Source organism: Pogona vitticeps, chromosome 1 (genome assembly GCF_051106095.1).
Source record: "Pogona vitticeps strain Pit_001003342236 chromosome 1, PviZW2.1, whole genome shotgun sequence".
Classification (NCBI taxonomy): domain Eukaryota; kingdom Metazoa; phylum Chordata; class Lepidosauria; order Squamata; family Agamidae; genus Pogona; species Pogona vitticeps.
The window spans coordinates 12,741,731-12,759,267 of NC_135783.1; the positions used below are offsets into that span (position 1 = coordinate 12,741,731).

General features: G+C 43.7%; 1 protein-coding gene across 4 annotated transcripts in view; it reads left to right on the forward strand.

Annotated features, from left to right (window-relative positions):
- The window catches only part of ASB3 (ankyrin repeat and SOCS box containing 3), a 65,334-nt gene extending 49,871 nt beyond the window's left edge, over positions 1-15,463 (forward strand). For all 4 annotated transcript variants that reach the window (XM_020809922.3, XM_020809924.3, XM_072987463.2 and 1 more), the window contains 3 exons: positions 1,698-1,946; positions 7,002-7,135; positions 14,939-15,463. In XM_020809922.3, coding sequence (XP_020665581.3) covers positions 1,698-1,946; positions 7,002-7,135; positions 14,939-15,174 — 619 coding nt within the window. In that variant the 3' untranslated portion in view covers positions 15,175-15,463. The remainder of the gene's footprint in view (positions 1-1,697; positions 1,947-7,001; positions 7,136-14,938) is intronic.
- Positions 15,464-17,537: the final 2,074 nt, after the last annotated feature.

Consider the following 17,537-nt stretch of genomic DNA (forward strand, 5'->3'; position numbering starts at 1 on the left):
TATTTATTTATTTATTTATTTATTTATTTATTTATTTATTTATTTATTTAATTTATACCCCGCCTATCTGGCCCACCGGACCACTCTAGGCGGCTTCCAAATATAAAATCAAATAATAAAACATAGACAAATACATAATAATCAAACAAGAACAGCAGTAAAGATAAAAAGGGAAAGTAAGAAAAAAAAATCAAGAGTTGGCTGGAGGGAAGGCCTGAATAAACAGCCATGTTTTTAATTGGGTTTTAAAGGTGCCCAGCGTGGAGGCCGCTTGAATCGCCGGAGGGAGATTGTTCCAGAGGCGAGGAGCCACCGCCGAGAAGGCCCGGTTTCATGTCTTCTCCTTCCGGGCCTCTCTCAGCGTTAGGCTCCTCAGCCTCACCTCCTGACTCGCGCGGGTGATCCGGGTAGACCTTGGTGGGAGGAGGCGTTCCGCCAAATATCGAGGTCCTAAACCGTTTAGGGCCTTATAAGTAAGCATTAAAACTTTGAAGTTGACACGGAAACAGATGGGCAGCCAATGCAATGCGGCCAGCGTTGGAGAGATGTGTTGATATTTTCTCACTCCTGTAAGGAGCCTGGCCGCCGCATTCTGCACCACCTGAAGTTTCTGTGTCAGCCTCAAAGGCAGCCCCATGTAGAGCGCGTTACAGTGATCTAATCTTGAGATTACGAGCGCATGCACCAAGGTAGTGAGCGCCCCCATGAACTCTGAAATTTAGAGATGTACAAATTTGGGATCTGTATTCTAAATTACATTAGTCTAAGAGATGTGTATTGGGATGGTTGTCTCGAGAATGCAAATTGAGTGAAATCCTTGAGGATCCATAGCAATTTTTTAAAAAAATGCTCTTTTGGCCTCTGTGGCTACTCTTGCTGAAAGCAAAAGACTCCATTAGGTCCACACCAAGTTCTCCTATAATCATTCGGCCCCTTGAATTGTTTGTAATTTGTCTCAGGGCCAAACAGTATCTTCTTGCTGGCCCAACGTTAGAAGGTGAAGTTATTGTTCCAGAAACATGATTCTCCTGTGTCCATTACACATTTTCAGCACCTAAAGAATTCCGTTGCTAATTATGGGCATAGTTTGGCCATTGGTGATGGGGGTGGTTCATTGAAAATCTGGGTGGAACATTCCTGTCTCCTTTACAGGGAGGTACAGGGGGGAATCGAACTCCCAACCTCTGCTCTGCAGCCAGGTTCCTAAAACACTATCCAGCAGTTCCTCAGCTCCTGCAGTGCCAAGTCCTAAGCCAGGTGCTAAAGAACTTTGTTGGCATCTCCTTGGGGAACTGCTCCTGCTTGAAGCAGAAGCCTGTGAAACACACAGCCAGTCTAATTTTCTTGCTTTCAAAAGGCCTTATTAGCAGTCTCTCTCTCTTGGGAACTTGATATGATTTTGTAATTGAGTTGCGTATATTCTTAATTAGCACGATTCTCTTTTTTCATGGTCTCCTACCTACTGCCTGCCATGGCTGTGGATATCCTCTCGTCTTATCAGTCTCTCACTTCCTTGCTTCCCAAAGTGAAGAAAGAAGGGTCGTAATGTGGCAATGGTTCTGAATTCTGCTGGGGCATCCTTTTCGTTTAACCCTGAGAGGTGCAGTAGGAACGTTCGTACTCCAGCTTGCAGTGTGAAATCAATGTTGACATGAAAGCATAAGTAGCTAATCATTTGCTTATTTTTTTTTAAATAGATCTGGATTAATTCGCCTTCTTCTGAAGTATGGGATCACCCCTCTAGAAACCGATTTAGGCCTTTGCCTTCACCACAGAGCATTCTCTTTATTTCAGTATCTCTTGAAGCAAGGTTGCAAACTCCCATCCAGGCAGCACCTGGCAGAATTTTTAAAATATGCGATGAATGTAGAAAGCGAGTATCAAAAGTGGCTGCCTTCTCTCTTGCTGTCCGGATTCAATCCAGTCAATCTTCTCCGTCTGTCATGGTAAGCAAGCACACATATATGTACATATAGATAAGCATCCACATGCATCTCTATGGGCACGAACCAGAAAAAAATGATGGTTTGTGATGGTTTGTGGTTCACCATAAACCACGAACCAACAGGAAAATTGAACCGTTGAGGGCAAGTTTTTGGTTTGTGCCTGGGGGAGGGATTAGCTGCTCTGTTGTACCACCTCTGCCGCTGTCTTCCCCCTTGGCTCCCCCCCTGTCCGTTTCTGTGGGCAGAGAGCAAGAAACCAGCGCATTACTCAACATTTTTTTCATGAACAATTAAGGACAACACCCCTATGTTTAACAGCTTATGGCAAAACTAATAAGATTAGGAATCCTGGATAGCAGTTAGCAGTTTCTTTTTTATATCACCACCTGCTGGGGTATTGCAAACAAGCTGTCAACAAGGCTTCCTCTCTCTCGCTCTCTCTCCCTCCCTGTGTGTGTCCAGTTAAAGTGGAGAGACCTGGGGAAATGTGCATTTCCTGGTGCGACTTGCCAGTGAATGAATGCTAGTGAAATTGCCTTTCCCTCACTGTGTAGTCACAGCCTTGGTTGTGATTAAGACACATGGTGAGCGCTTCTGTTGGAGAGAGGAAAGGTGTGTGGGTGGAATAGTGTCTAATCCTTTAATCATGCTTTTCACAATACAGTGGTGCCTCGCTTGACGGTGTTAATTCGTTCCAGCGAAATCGCTGTAGAGCGAAAACATCGTAAAGTGAGATAAAAAAGCCCATTGAAATGCATTGAAACCCGTTCATTGTGTTCCAGTGGGCTGAAAACTCACCGTCCAGCGAAGATCCTCCATAGGGGCGGACATTTTCGGGTGCCTATATAGCAAAAAATGGCTCCTAAAAACAGCGGGGAGCCATTTTGTACACCCAGCGGCCATTTTGAAACCCGACGATCAGCTGTTTTTAAATCGTCGTAATGTGAAATTCGGTTCCTGAGGCAGGGAACCGATCATTGTGAAGTGGATTTTTCCCATTTAAACCATGGTTTTGCGATCGCAAAAACCTAATCGTCAAGCGATTTCCTCGTTAAGCGAAGCAATCGTTAAAGAGGCACCACTGTATTATGTCTTTGAAAGAGAAGCCAACTTAGAATAGACATGAACAGCTATTGGCAGACAGGGAAAATGGGACAAAAGTGGCAGCAGGATATGCTTAGTGCTCCTCTGTTACAAGATTGTGTTTTTGTGTCAAGGTCCAGCCGTTTTGCCTTGTCCCCGAGGGCAGGAGGTCTGATTTTGTTAAGTGAAAGAGCAAAGGTGCCACCCTGCCAAAGCTTTAAGCATGGAAAAGAAAGCACACACCTCTCCTTAAGGGAAAGGCGCACAGAATACCTTTTCTTCGAAAGGGCAAAAAACATCTTGTTGCAGAATAGCCGAGGCTCACAAGCCGGTTAAAATAATAATAATAATAAAAGCCTTGTATTTTGAAGCCAAATATCATTAAAGGTCACCAGATGTAGGCGGCATAAAAACTGTTCTTTTAACTACTTCGGTCCCTGGCACATTTTGCCTTGGAAGCAATGAGCGGCTTCCTTAAGTCAGATGAAATAAATCCTTTAATTATGGCATTTGAACAAATGAGGGGTCCCAACTGGCAGCCTGCTTTCTGAGTGTTAATGCCCTTTTGTGGGGCTGGGTGGCAGTGGGAGAGGTGGAGAGAGTTTAGGAGGGGGTTTGTGAGCATGAGGAAAATTTTAATTTACTGGTCCCAAGCATGGTTCAAGGCTGTTAAGATCAGATCCCGGAGGTAAACTGTCACACATCATGAGTTACTTGATGTAATCATGAGTTATTTTTCCAGTAACCAAGGTAATAACTAAGTTACCTTGTGATTATATCTTAACAGCCATAATTTGTAGTTATTCTAAAGTGAGAGTGTATGGCTTCAACATACTGTTTAGAAAGTGTTGTACCTTGTTTTGCTGGGAGTGGAGTGGATGGCAGGAGAGTAATTTGTATCACAGGATTGTAGGATTCAGTGGGGTTTTTTTAATGATTAAATAAAATCACTGTTTCAGTAACTTCCGAGAAATGGGAGAGTAAAGAACGACTCTCATCTCGTTCAGGGAAATGAGAAGGTGTTGCGATTGAGTGATGGCTTTTGCTGGGCACGAGAGTCCAGCAGTTAATTTTTTTTAACTTGTTTATCCAAATATTAATATTCCATGCTGTATCCAGGGATTTTAGGGCAGGGTTTAAGCAACAGAACACTGATAAGCAAATTAAAACATTATAAACCAACAATTTAGAAACAGGTCCAAGGCAATTGGAATGGTTTTAAAGTGTATTAGAGCAGATTAACAGTGGATGATGAGCACCCTCAAATAGAGATCAAGAACATGATCAAACTATGATCATTAGACCCCGGAAATGTGGGTGAAGCATCAAGTTTTGATTTGCTGTTGAAAATGTCATCTGTTTGTCCTCCAAGAAAAGGGCATTCCACATCTAGGGTGCTGCTTTGGAAAAGGCCCTTTTCCAAGGTGGCACCCTAGATGACATTTTCAATGGCAAATCAAAACTTGACACTTTGCCCACGTTTCCAGGGTCTAATTTATTATAGTTTGACTGTGTCGCTGGTGGGATACAGAAGAAGGCCTCCCCAGCAGATCTTAATGGTAGGGCATTAAAGCAATACACAATCAAGTCTTTAGCATAAAGCGTTTGGGTAGAAGCCTGTTGAATGCCAGTAGAGCAGCATCGTTCTGTGCAATCTCCTGGCTTGCCATGTGCACTAGTTGACATTGAGTATATGAAGGAACACAGTACAATGGTGCCTTGATTAACGATTGCCCTACATTACGATGAATCTGTTTTACGACAATATTTTTGTGATCGCAATTGTGATCGCAAAATGATGGTCTAAATGGGGGAATTTTGCTTAGCGATGATCGGTTCCCTGCTTCGGGAACCAATTTTCTCTTTACAACGAACAAAAACAGCTGATCGTCGGGTTTTCAAAATGGCCACCGGGTGCTTAAAATGGCTCCCCGCTGTGCTTAGGGACGCATTCCTTGCTATACAGGCAGCGAAAATGGCCGCTGTATGGAGGATCTTCACTGAACTGTGAGTTTTTACCCCATTGGAACGCATTGAACGGTTTTCAGTGCGTTTCAATTGGGTTTTTAATTTCGCTTTACGATGTTTTCGCTTAACAGCAATTTTCCTGGAACGGATTATCGTCGTTAAATGAGGCACCACTGTACTTAATATCTCTTTGTGTACGTGCCAAAAGAACTTGTACTACTTGCATTAAAACTGTTGTGAAACCAAATGAAAATTAATTACATTGCACACATTCTTTGAGAGGTCTGGGGCTTCCTTTTGGAAACTCCGGTGAGTCAAAAATGCCTCAGCCAGATTGCTAACGGGATGGTTACAGGGAACATATTACACCTCCAGTACAGCTACTCTGCTGGCTGCTGATCTATTTCCAGGCACAACTGAAAAGTGCTGGTTTCTAACTCATAAAGCCCTAACTGTCTTGGGTCCAAGATCTTCCAGGGAGGCCTTTCTCTCGATCCCACCACCCACACAGCCACATTTCGTGGAAATGCAGGAGAAGGGACCTTCTCTATTGCTGCTCGTGGAGTCTTCCACTCCCTCCCACGGAAAACCAGGCTGGTCCCATCTCTGCCATCTTTTTGCAAGCAAGCACCTTTCTCTTCCAGCAGACTTTTCTTTAAATACAGTGATGCCTTGGTTGATGATGATAATCCGTTCCAGCGAAATCGCTGTAGAGCGAAATCCTCGTGAAGCTAAATAAAAAAGCCTATTGAAACGCATTGAAAACCGCTCAATGCGTTCCAATGGGCTAAATACCTCAGCGTCCAGCGACGATCCTCCATAGGGTGGCCATTTTCCGATGCCTATGTAGCGAAAAATCCGTCCTAAAGCACAGCGGGGAGCCATTTTACACAGCGGGTGGCCATTTTGAAAGCCGACGATCAGCTGTTTTGATCGTCGTAATGCGAAGAAACGATTCCCAAACCAGGGAACCGATCTCCGGGAAGCAAATTTTGCCCATTAAAACATCGTTTTATGATAGCAAAAGCGATTGCAAAAACCTCATTGTCAAGCGGATTTGTCGTTTAACGAGGTAATTGTTAAGTGAGGCACCACTGTAACTGGTTAACAAGGGAGATTTGTTTAAAAGCGAGAATTTTATTCTGTGTTTTGCTTTTGTTTTTTAATATTATTCTTTTTATGAGGTTTTGATATGTTTGTCATTTGTTAATATGGTAATAACTTATTATTTGGCTTTTAGCGTTTTTTCTTTTAAAAACTAAGCTGCCTTGGATTCTTTAGGAGAAAGGTGGCATATAAATATTTTAAATAAATAAAATTACTGACTATGCCAGTGTTTGTTCATAGCAGGATATATATAGCAGAGATTGGAAGCTTATTTGGTTTGGATTGCAGACCTAGAATTTTCCAGCCAACATGGCCGTGGCTGTGCCAATTCAGAGATTATGTGATATGTAGTTGAACCCCCCCCCCCACGCACACATTTCCAAGCTCTGGCGATTCAGATCAGTGGTTCTTAACCTTTTTGTAAGAAATGCCCCCTTGAGCCATTGAGGAAGTCATCATTGCCCCCCTCCCCACAATGGCAGTGTGGCGCCGCTGCAGGGAGGGGGGGCGATGATAACTTCCTCAATGGCGTTGGCACCGCGGTGTCGGCGCACCACATCCGCTGCCAGCACCAGTTGCTCTGGATCCGGCAGCGCGGGGGGGGGGTTGATGATAACTTTCTCAATGGTGGAGGCGGTGTGGCTGCTCCATTGTCCCCTATCGCCCCCTTTCTGTTCCTTCGCTCCGTGTCGCTCCTTTTCATTCCATCGCCCCCTTGAAAAATGAAATCGCCCCCTGGGGGGCAGTATCGCCCAAGTTAAGAACAATGATTTAGATGACAGAGGACCACTGGCCTAGAGTTACCAGGGAGCCACTCAGCTGGGTGGGTAAACTCTCTTCTCTTGCAAATGCCCAACCCTACAGCTGGCACGATAACTGAATTTTGTTCAATCCTAGGGTGTGTTCTGAAAGGAACGAGGCCCTTAACTTCCTTCTGGAGTTTACTAACTGGAAGAGACTTCCTTGGGACATAGAACAGATCCTTTCCAAACACAAAGGAACTTCCTCATGGGTGCCCTTTAGTAATTTTGGTAAGTGAACCACCAGCTAATTCATTTATTCCCTCTACTTTGCCGCATCAGTGGTAAAGAATCCCTTGTACAGATTGACAAGGATTAGGCTGAATGTGCTTGTTATAAATGCGCAGGGAAGTTAAGAAATGAACAAAAAAAATTGAGGTGTAAAAAAAGATTAGTTCCTTTTTAGAAATAATTCAAAATGTGTATCATCTTCCTGCTTGGTTCATGTACCGGAGGGATCCCCAGTTAAGGAAAGAGAAAGCAAGCCACTAGGGCTGGGAGGTGTTTCAAGGTTTTCTTTTGAATATTGTGCTTCCCAGAACCAGGGAATGGGGCAGACCCCCCCAAATAAAATGACTCCTATATTTTGGCTAAGCCAGGGCCCCATTTATCTTAGACGAAAGAAAGGGGAAGAGAAGGTGATTAGAGGTGGGCACGAACCTTGGTTCAATGATTCAGCATGGTTCGTTTCCTGGCTGAACAGCTGATTGGCGGTTCGGTGCTTCCCTCCCTCCAATGGGTGCCCACTCAGCAGCAGAACCACACCCCGCCTCCTCAGGACGTTGCCTCTGAATGAGCGCCTGTTGGATGAGGCTGGGCGCTAAATAAAAAAGATTAGCTTTTGGCCAGGAAACAACCCGAGCTGAACTAGTTGTTTGGGCCCATCTCTAATTTGAGGTGATATACCAGTAAGCCCCCCCCCCCACACTGGTTTTTCATAGAGGATGAGTGGGGAATAGACTGTACAGTTTCAAAAGTATTTTTATTTGCAACAATTGCCTTTGATATTAGAAAAAAAAAAGAGTTCCTGCCTTACTGCCTTAAGGCTTCTTTCCTTCCTTTCCTCATGGCTTCAAAAGTCCAGTATTCATGATCAAAATATCTTTCAAAGGTGGAGAAATGCTATGCCTTGTTTAATTTTTCTAGATACATTTTTTGTTTAATTGGCTAAGTACAGTGGTGCTTTGCTTAACGACGATAATCCATTCGCAATTGCGATCGCAAAAACTTTGTTGTAATGCAGTGCAATCGTTAAGCGAGGCACGACTGTATCTCCTGTTCTGTTACGGATTTGCGGAGTTCTCTATAGGGGGGCTTGTTTGAGAGGCACCCCTATAATCCTGCTGTGGTCATTTTCTGTTAAAAATATTCTTTAATAGGCTGCAATACAGAAACAGCTGTGAACTGGAGGGCAAATTTTCAGTGTTTAAATGCGTCTGTTCCTCTGGTGTAGTGAGCTGTGTTTGTATTATGAATACTTTTCCCACGTGATTGTGGGAGAGAGGCATTCGTGGAAGACTTACACGGTTGTCTCAGCTTGTGACGACAATAGAGTGAGTAAAATCCTTAGGGATGACTCTCACCTGGGACAGCCTTTCTTCATACTTACCATCGGGTAAGAGATATAGAAGCATAACCTGCCAGACAAATAGGCTGAAAAATAGCTTCTATCCATTACTGTCAGACTTCTAAATGCCACATAACACTATGACTAGACTTAATATAACAGACTCACAGTGCCAGTATAACATGCAATATGTACATGCAATAAGTACATGTATGTATGTATGTATGTATGTATGTATGTATGTATGTATGTATGTATGTATGTATGTATGTATGTATGTATGTATGTATGTATGTATGTATGTATGTATGTATGTATGTATGTATGTATGTATGTGGAAACATGTGCCTAGCCCCGGTATTTCTGGGGTTGGGGATTAAGGTTGGAGATATATTCTGTTTCTGAATGTATATGTATTCTGTGTTTTGTGCTTTGTGTGGTTGTACCAATGGAGGCTCATTCAATTTCACTGCACACATGTTGTGCATTGACAATAAAGGTTATTATTATTATTACTTCTGTTTTTAAAAACTTCCATGGAAGGGTTAGTTCAGAAAACATACTTCGTCGCAGGGAGATTCCGGGAGGAACAGGAAGTTGTGATCCCAGTAGGTCACATTCCCAAGCTGCAGAGAAGACTAGGTAAACTTAAATGTAGGATGTCAATGTAAGACTGATGATAGAACAGCTTTAGCTAAACATCAATTTAATAAGCTGCAATACCGTGCAAATACCATTGAGAATTGCAAATCTCTTGTGAATCTTAAGCATTGCAGAGAAACATAATTAAATCTACCCTCCAACAGACATTTTCTTGCCTGCTGTGTGTGGGTCCAGCAGCATCATGTTCAAAGTTGTCTTCAGTTTTGGAAAAAGAAATCTGAAACAGTGTGGGCATCAGAGAATCATAGAATAATTGAGTTGATAGGGGCCTATAAGGGCATCAAGTCCAACCCACTGCTCTCTGCAGGAATCCTGGGAGGTATAGTTCAAAACAGGCTCTGGTGCACTGTGATCTCAGAAGCATTTACACCATCAGGTTTTCCATTTGAGTTTCTAAAATCAATGTGCTGTTGGCTTTTAATAAATGATCAGATGGCTCTGCTTGATTCTGCTCTGGAGATAAAGGTCATCCAATTACTCTAGCAATAGTGAAACTTCTGACCACCCACCAGCCTGAGCAGATACACTATGCAATTATCAGTTGCTAACTAGAGACTTAGGAGAATGAAATACCATCTTTATGAAAAACAGCAGAAAGGTTAGGCTAGACTTTGATCAGAAAATGTCTCTTCTCCCATATGTACAAGGCTAGCAAACGTGTGGAGAACTCAGCCTGAAATATTTGTGCAATTAATTCCTCTTCATGGTCTTTATTAGTTCACCTACTAAGTTTTTAAAAAATATTATTTTGCCTTTTTAAAGTCTTGGAGAGGGGAAGGAATTGAATTATACTTTTTAACAGAAGATTAACTGACTTCACTTTCAGTTGTCTGATACAGTTTTTTTCCATCTTTACTGGAATCCTTGTGAGCCACTAATGTGAACTTGAAAATGTTGAAATAAGAGTGTTGATTCAGATTCTTCTTTGCGGTCTCTGTGATTCACATCTTCTTCGTGGTCTCTGTGAATGCACACAAATGGGTTAAACTGCACCTGCGCAGAACTCTTCGGAATATTCTAGAGTTTAAACAATTGACTAATAGAACGTTTCCCCTGTGGTACGCATGCTCCGCCTGCCCATGATACTTCAGTTCCTTTTTGCTGCCGCTGCAATCGGACTCTTTCGCGACGCCTAGAGCTGTTTTTTAATTCTGATCTCTGAAGTATTTTGACTTGGACTGTCTCGATTTATGATTCTTGGATTTTGGATTGGCTACCGTTTTTCTTTCTGGTTCTTCTGACCTTTGGACTGATTACCATTTGCGATTTGGATTACAGACTTTGTCTTAATAAAGTGCTGTCGTCTGAAGATGCCGGCCACAGAGACTGGTGAAACATTAGGAAGAACCTTCAGAACACGGCCAAAGAGCCCGAAAAGCCCACAACAACCATTAGATCCCAGCCGTGAAAGTCTTCGCGAATACTTTCTCTTAATAATTTTGGCCTCTTATCTTTCTCGGTTTTTGATCCTAGATTGCAATCATTGACGTTTCCTGTGAGTTCTTCCCTTTTCCCCCTCTCCCTCCTTGCACCTGTTCCCGCCAAATTTTATAGCCTCGTCAGGCCCTTTCAAACGCTGTACATCATGTGCCAATAAGATCCCCTTCACGGATGGTCGTGGCTGCTGTTTATTTTGTTTGGGGGAAAGACACCAGACCCACTCCTGTCTGGAGTGTAAAAAGTTAACCAAGTCCGCCCTTAAGCTCTGCATACAGCGGCTCTGCTTGTATCTTTGGGAGAAATCGTTAACATCCTTGAGCCCGGCAGCCATGGAACCTACTGTAACTCCTGCTCCTCCCACTCCCCAGCCCAAACCCGCTGCCTCGCTGGCTCCTGCTACCCCTTCTTCAAGAGCTTCTTTGAAGGCGTACAAGTTGAAGAAGTCGTCGGCATTGATATCAACATCGATATCGAAATTACTGTTAAAAGACCCAAGAAAAAGAAGGAGGTGGTTAAGCATAAGTAGGCTAAACAGTCTTCTAAATCTATTCAACCTTAGGAACTCCCTCCAGTTTGAGTTTCTCTGCCATCACCGCTACTTGAGGAATCATCCAGGGAGCTTCCTGATCCTGACTCACTTTCTGGAGGGGACGGCTCTGTACCACCGCCATAGATGCTGGCTTTGGTATTGATTCAAAGCCTGTCTCCAAGTCATGGCCTTTCTGAGGCTGATGCAATCCCCAGCCCGGCCTCGACCCATTCAGGCCCTATGTCAATTGGGTGGGCAACAGTGATTCAACTGTTGAACGCGGAGGTGTCACCACAGCAATCCCCTCCTCGTAAACGCAAAACATTGGCATATTTCTCCAGGCTGACAGCTCCCTCAGCATTGGGAGGTCATAGTTCTTGCATGTCTGTGTCGACATCATACTTTCATGGAGTATGAAGATCCGCTTTATGTAGAGGATGATCAGCATGGTGGTTGACGTTGCTATCATGGGGATGATTTTGATCCCATATATCACACCGGCAATTATGTCAGGCCCAAGAGAGTGCGATATGTCTATGCCTCTCCTTCTGGATCATCTCCATCGCCTTCACTGCTTCAGCCTCAGCATTGAGCCTATTTCCGGCTCAACCCTATGACATTGAAGCCTGCTACTAAGCGCCATTTACTGTAGCAGGATCAACAAGCATCCCGTCCTGCGAAGAGTTCTCAGGCTCCATTGATACCATCACCCTCGGTATCCCACCCGAGAGCATCCCACGCTCAGTCATCTTGTCAGACTGTGTCTTCTAGAACAGTGGTTCTTAACCTTTGTTACTCAGGTGTTTTTGAACTGCAACTCCCAGAAACCCCAGCTAGCAGAGCTGATAGTGAAGGCTTCTGGGAGTTGCAGTCCAAAAACATCTGAGTAACAAAGGTTAAGAACCAGTGTTCTAGAAGTGCTCATCCACCTGATTCCCCAAGCTTCAGCCTCTATATCAAGTTATCCTCACTCGCCTTCATTACTGCTGTCATTTGCTAGAGGTTCCTCAGTTTCATCGGTCTCCGAGCAAGATCCACCTTCAGAAGCATCCAGGGAATCCCCTTCAAATTATCAGAGCTATGACAGCGGCGGACGTTCAGAATTGAGGTATCATGGGCAAGCAGAGCATGCACACCACAGGGGAAACGTTCTACTAGTCAATTGTTTAAGCTCCAGAATATTCTGAAGAGTCCTGCGCAGGCGCAGTTTAACTCATTTGTGTGGATTCACAGAGTACCACTCGAAGAACCATGGTTACAGGTAAGTAACCTCTCTTTCTGTTCCTGCATTGGCATCTTAGGAACATTCTAGAGCTTAAAACCGATCAATTAATCCACACCTTCTCCCTACTGTGCATGCTCCCCCTACATCCGCAGTGCCTCTTCAGCCACTGCTGAGATGTAACACCTTAGGCTTAGAGTATACAGAGCCTTTCATTTTGTTGAAGCTTCGACTGATTTTTCCCTCTCCTTCCAAGTTCTTACTTGTTCTTACCTTCCAGTTCATTCCTCGTTGAAGGACACTCTAAGTGCCTTTATTGCTTAAGGGAGAGACATCAAATGCAAAACAACCAATTCTGTATAAAAAATTACCAAGGTAGTGGTTCAATTTTGGAAGTCTAGATCAAAGTTCTGTCTGTGGGGAAATTCCCTTCAAGCTATTGATACCGTCTTGAAATAAACTACTTCTATTGGAAAACCTCAGTTTGCAAGATACCATGTCCACCACCTCATCCTGTACATGATCAAATAAATAAAAACACAACAACACACAGTCCACATAGCCATGTTACCCTCTGTATTGGACCTTGTTAAGCAGTTTTGGAACGAACCATCCATGTTAACACTTATCTCTAGAAGGGCTCTATAAAATTCAAGATAAAGTGGCCACTTTCTTCCTAAAGTATTCCCAACCCAACTCTATTGTCATGGAGGCATCCCAAAGAAAAACAAATGGTCATAATAACGCCATACCCAACCATAGAGATGGATATAAAATGAGCACTATTTGGAGACTAATTTAGTCCACTGCAGCCCTCTGAAGCAAATTACAAAGCAGCCGTGGGTGCATACAGTAATTTCTTATGGCATAAATTGGAACCACTTCTCAACAGTAGTGGACAATGAAAGGAGATTAGCCCTCACATTTCAGGAGAAACGTCTTGTGTTGACTTCACAGCACATGCGTTCTGCAAGACATGCAACTGTGAGAGCGCAACTAAGAACATATCGGCAGCTGTAGTCATCAGGCATTGTGCATATTTGAAATCTGCCAGATTATCAAAGGAGTCTAGATCCAGAATAGAAGACTTAGGTTTTGATGGTGAGGGCCTTTTCAATAAGAAGAAGGACATTGTCATGGATAACCTGCATAAGAAAAGAAAAACAACAAAAATAGTGGGTTTCTGTTTTCAATGTCAATGGAAACAATCCCAGCCATATTGGAGACATCCATACCCTTTGCGCCAGCCAGTAAGCAAGCTTGTCAATCACCCATTGGTATGAATCACAGAGGCCACCAATAAGGAGGAGACGTTGCTTACCAGTAACTAGTTCTTCAAGTGGTCCTATTGAATTCACACAACCCATCAATCTTTCCCTTAGTCTGCCGCTCTGTTGCTCTTTTTTTCTCAGTGGCAAACTGAGGATAGAAGGTGGGGCAGAACACGCATAATATGGAGAGGGTGTGGATTTAGAGATCTGTTTTAAGTTCTAGAAAGTTCTGAAGATACCGGTGTCATGCACCAGGATCTCCTTGGTGTGAATTCACACATGACCACTTGAAGACCTATGGTGACTGGATCACCCTTTGTGCCTTACCTTAGCAAACTTTTCAGGTTTTATTTTAAACTTCTGGTAGTAGAAAAATGCACACACCCCCAAGAGCCTTCCTACGTTGCCTCTTCCTTTTCTAAATGTTCGTCATCTTTCTAGTGACGAACACAGGAATGATTTGAATCAGTAAACAAAGAATGAATGCTGTCTTCCACCAGAGGAAAAGTTGTGAGTGTATAATTGTACCTTTGGAACAGTTACAAATCTGGAAAGCCATTCTCCCTGTGGTGGGAGGGAATGGCAGGAAGCTGAGGCGTGAGAGAACTTTTGACCAGCTATCCTCGACTTCTTAAAGGACAATTTCTGTTGAAGGCCTTGGAGGCTGTGGCTGGTAGTGTTTCGGTAGAAAGAGTGAAGCAGCCTTTGCTGTCTTTTATTGAAGTTGCTGTGTTGGGTCTGTGATGGGGATTAGTCAGGCAGAAGTTCTGGTTTTAACCTATAAAGCCCTAAACGGATTCGGTCCAAGCTATCTAAAAAGCCACTTCTCCCTCTGTCAGCCTGCCCAGGAATTAAGATAATCAGCGAATGCCTTTCTCTCAGGTCCACAACCTTTACAGGTGTGCTTGGTGGGGGCATGGGGTTAGGCCCTTCTCTGTTGCTACTTGTGCACTCTGGAACTCCCTGCCACAGGAAGCTAGGCTGGCTCCATTTTTGCTGTCCTTCTGCAGGCAAAGACCTTTCTCCTCATCACATAAACTTTTCCTTAGTCACTGGCAGCCTGAGAGGGTTTTTAAAACGGATCGTTGTGCTCTGTTATTTTGAGATATGTTTTAGTATTGATTTTATTGGCTGTTTTTAATACAATACTTGTTTAATTCTTTTATAATATTTGTATACTCGCTGGTTTATTTTTTCAATATTATCTTTTAACTGTTGCAAGCTGCCTTGGGTCCTTTGAAGGAGAAAGGCAGGGCGAAAATATTTAAAACAAACAAACAAACAAGGAAACCGTCAAAGCCATTGTGCTCCTTATTAATTATCTATCTTTTTTTTTTGACAGACTGTATTCCTTCCTTGTCTCATCTTTGCCGCCTAGAGATCCGCTCACTTTTGACCAGCAGCCATTTACGAACGGACCATTTTGTCCGTCAGTTGCCACTGCCCACTTGCCTGCAGGACTTCTTACTTTATTCGGACGTGTTAAGGACATCCACCATTTCTGAACATTGGCTTAACCTGTGGGAAGAGTATGAAGGAAATGGCTTGCTCTCTGTTTCTGCCTCTGAAAATGTGTAAAGAAGAGGAACATAGAAGTGGCGCCAGATGGTCAAGGCGTGTGGTGTCCCGTCATCAAAAAGACCAAACTGTTGAGCCTGCATTATAGATACTGGAGTTGTAAATACTGTATCTACATTATTGCTCCTTGTAGGAAGTCCTCCCTTCAGTGATGTCGTTTGGATGTTTGCAGATGAACTTGTCAACATGTTTTGTTTTCTCTCAAAATAGTCCAAAATTCAAATGAACAACACTAATGTATAGGAAGAAGTATTGCGGATCACTCCAAAATAAAGACATTTTCTTTCTATCTGTTGTTATCTTATTTCAGCATCACAGGCAGAATTAGGGAAGACATTACCACAGCAGCTTCCATTCCGTAGTCTCAAGCAAGGAGGCATTTCTAGGTAAAATCGCACATTCTCTTTCCCCGCCTCCCTGGGCAACGACCCACTCACCACTCAGAGTGCGCTTCTCTCCTCCGTCTCTTTGGCTGTTCAGCCAGTCCCCAGCAGGAGCACGGGTTTGCCTGTCCTGCCTCCTTGTCTGAATGGGCGATCAGCCAAGGAGGCGGGGCAGACAAGCCCGAGCTCCTGCCAGAGACAGAGGAGGAGGAGCAGTGTGCATGGGCTGGTGATTTGAGGGGGACCCAGCCTGGAAGGTGCGGGAAGGGAACACCACCAAACTCTGAATTGAGGTTCATGCCCATCTCTACCCTCAGATTTCCATGGGACAAAAGTGTGACTTGACATCTGCATCCACACCCAGAGAGGGCACAGCTTGGTTTATACCCAAATTAAACACATCATGTTTTCCTTAATATTATGGGTAAATATGTAAACGCTGGGCTGGGATTTTGACCGTGAAACCTCTAGCCTGAGATAGCCAAGACCGGCTCTGTCATTCAGCAGAGAAGAGGTATCAACTTCAGATGGCAGAGCAGAAGGCATGTGTGACCAGCCCTAACATGGGGAATCACCCTTTTTTTTTTACTGCCCTTTTCTTTCACCAGGCTTGCCTTAAGCCCAAACCATAAGAACACAAGTGGTTTTTAAATTGAAAGATAAAAATAAGATCTTTATTGAAATATTACAACGGTTAAACTGCACAGTCTTAAGCTTCAGGTTACACGAATCGTAAGCGTCAACTTTCCTAAGCCAGATCTAGCTGTCCCTGATCCAACGTATTTATCTTACACAGCCCACTCTAAAACTCAAACTCTTTTCCTCAGATATAATTTTAACGCTCTCCCCATCCATCCCTCTTCAGCTCTTCTTTATATATCTCCTGCTGGCTCCTCTGGATTGGCTCTCCTGACTCCTTCCGGCCAATCACTTTCTTTCTGTTGTTGCTGGGTAAAATGGGAGAGGGTTGCGCCGCAGCATGACAGACGATGCCCTTGTGCCCGTCCCGTGAGGGTTTCAGCTCCTCCAAAGGAGCCTTCCTGTCCAAAATGCATAGCTCTAAGGGGGGTGGGTCTAATTGGCACCAGCTGGTTTGTGCACGTGGTACTTCCCTCCACAGACAATGGGTTATGGCAGGAATGGTTGGTGGAGTGATGATGAGAACAATGAGGGGAATTTCTGCATCAGGTGTTGATAAGAACTCAGGTTTTTACTGTGTTAAGTCTTTTTATCACACCTCCAGTCTCCCTGCCATAAGGGCCTAAGCTTCTCCAAAGGAGAGGGGGGAAATGCATTTCCAATAATTTTTCTCATATCCTTTCTCCGCCGATTGATTTCCCCTGATCTTCCCTTAGCCCTGCTTTCTTTCCAGCCTCCAGATCATCAGCGTTGAAGGATGAATTTGAATCACAAATGGCTCCCCGGTTTCTGAATGTAGAGTGCAGCTTCTTCTTTTACAATGCAATTTCACTCTGGGGAGAAATTGCATTGAGAGCTGTTTTATGCTAACAGGAGCACGCATAAATATTTGATACGCTATTCAGGTCAAAACCATGAGAAGGTGGGAGTCTAGACAGACTTTTCCTGTATTAGTATTATTGTGCTATTGAAATTATGACCTCTCTCTCCCCTCCCCCCAAATTCATATAGATAGATTTGATTTTAACTGCTGAAAATGGGGAAAGCACAGGTATCCTCTTGGCAAAATGTAAAATACACTTATTTAGCATTTTATATTCCACATTTCTGACTGTGTAACATCATCATGTGAGGGCCAGTGGGGTGGAGTAGATAGTTTTGGATGTGGGTCCGATTATCTGCTCAGCCTTGGAAACCCATGGGGGGGTTCCTTCAAGATCTCCCCTTTCTCAAACATCTTATCAGCATTGTCATAAGTTAGAAATGACTTGACAGCATGTACCAACAACAGCAACACCACTGCCGCCGCCACCACAGTATGGTGTAACAAAAAAGTGGGGG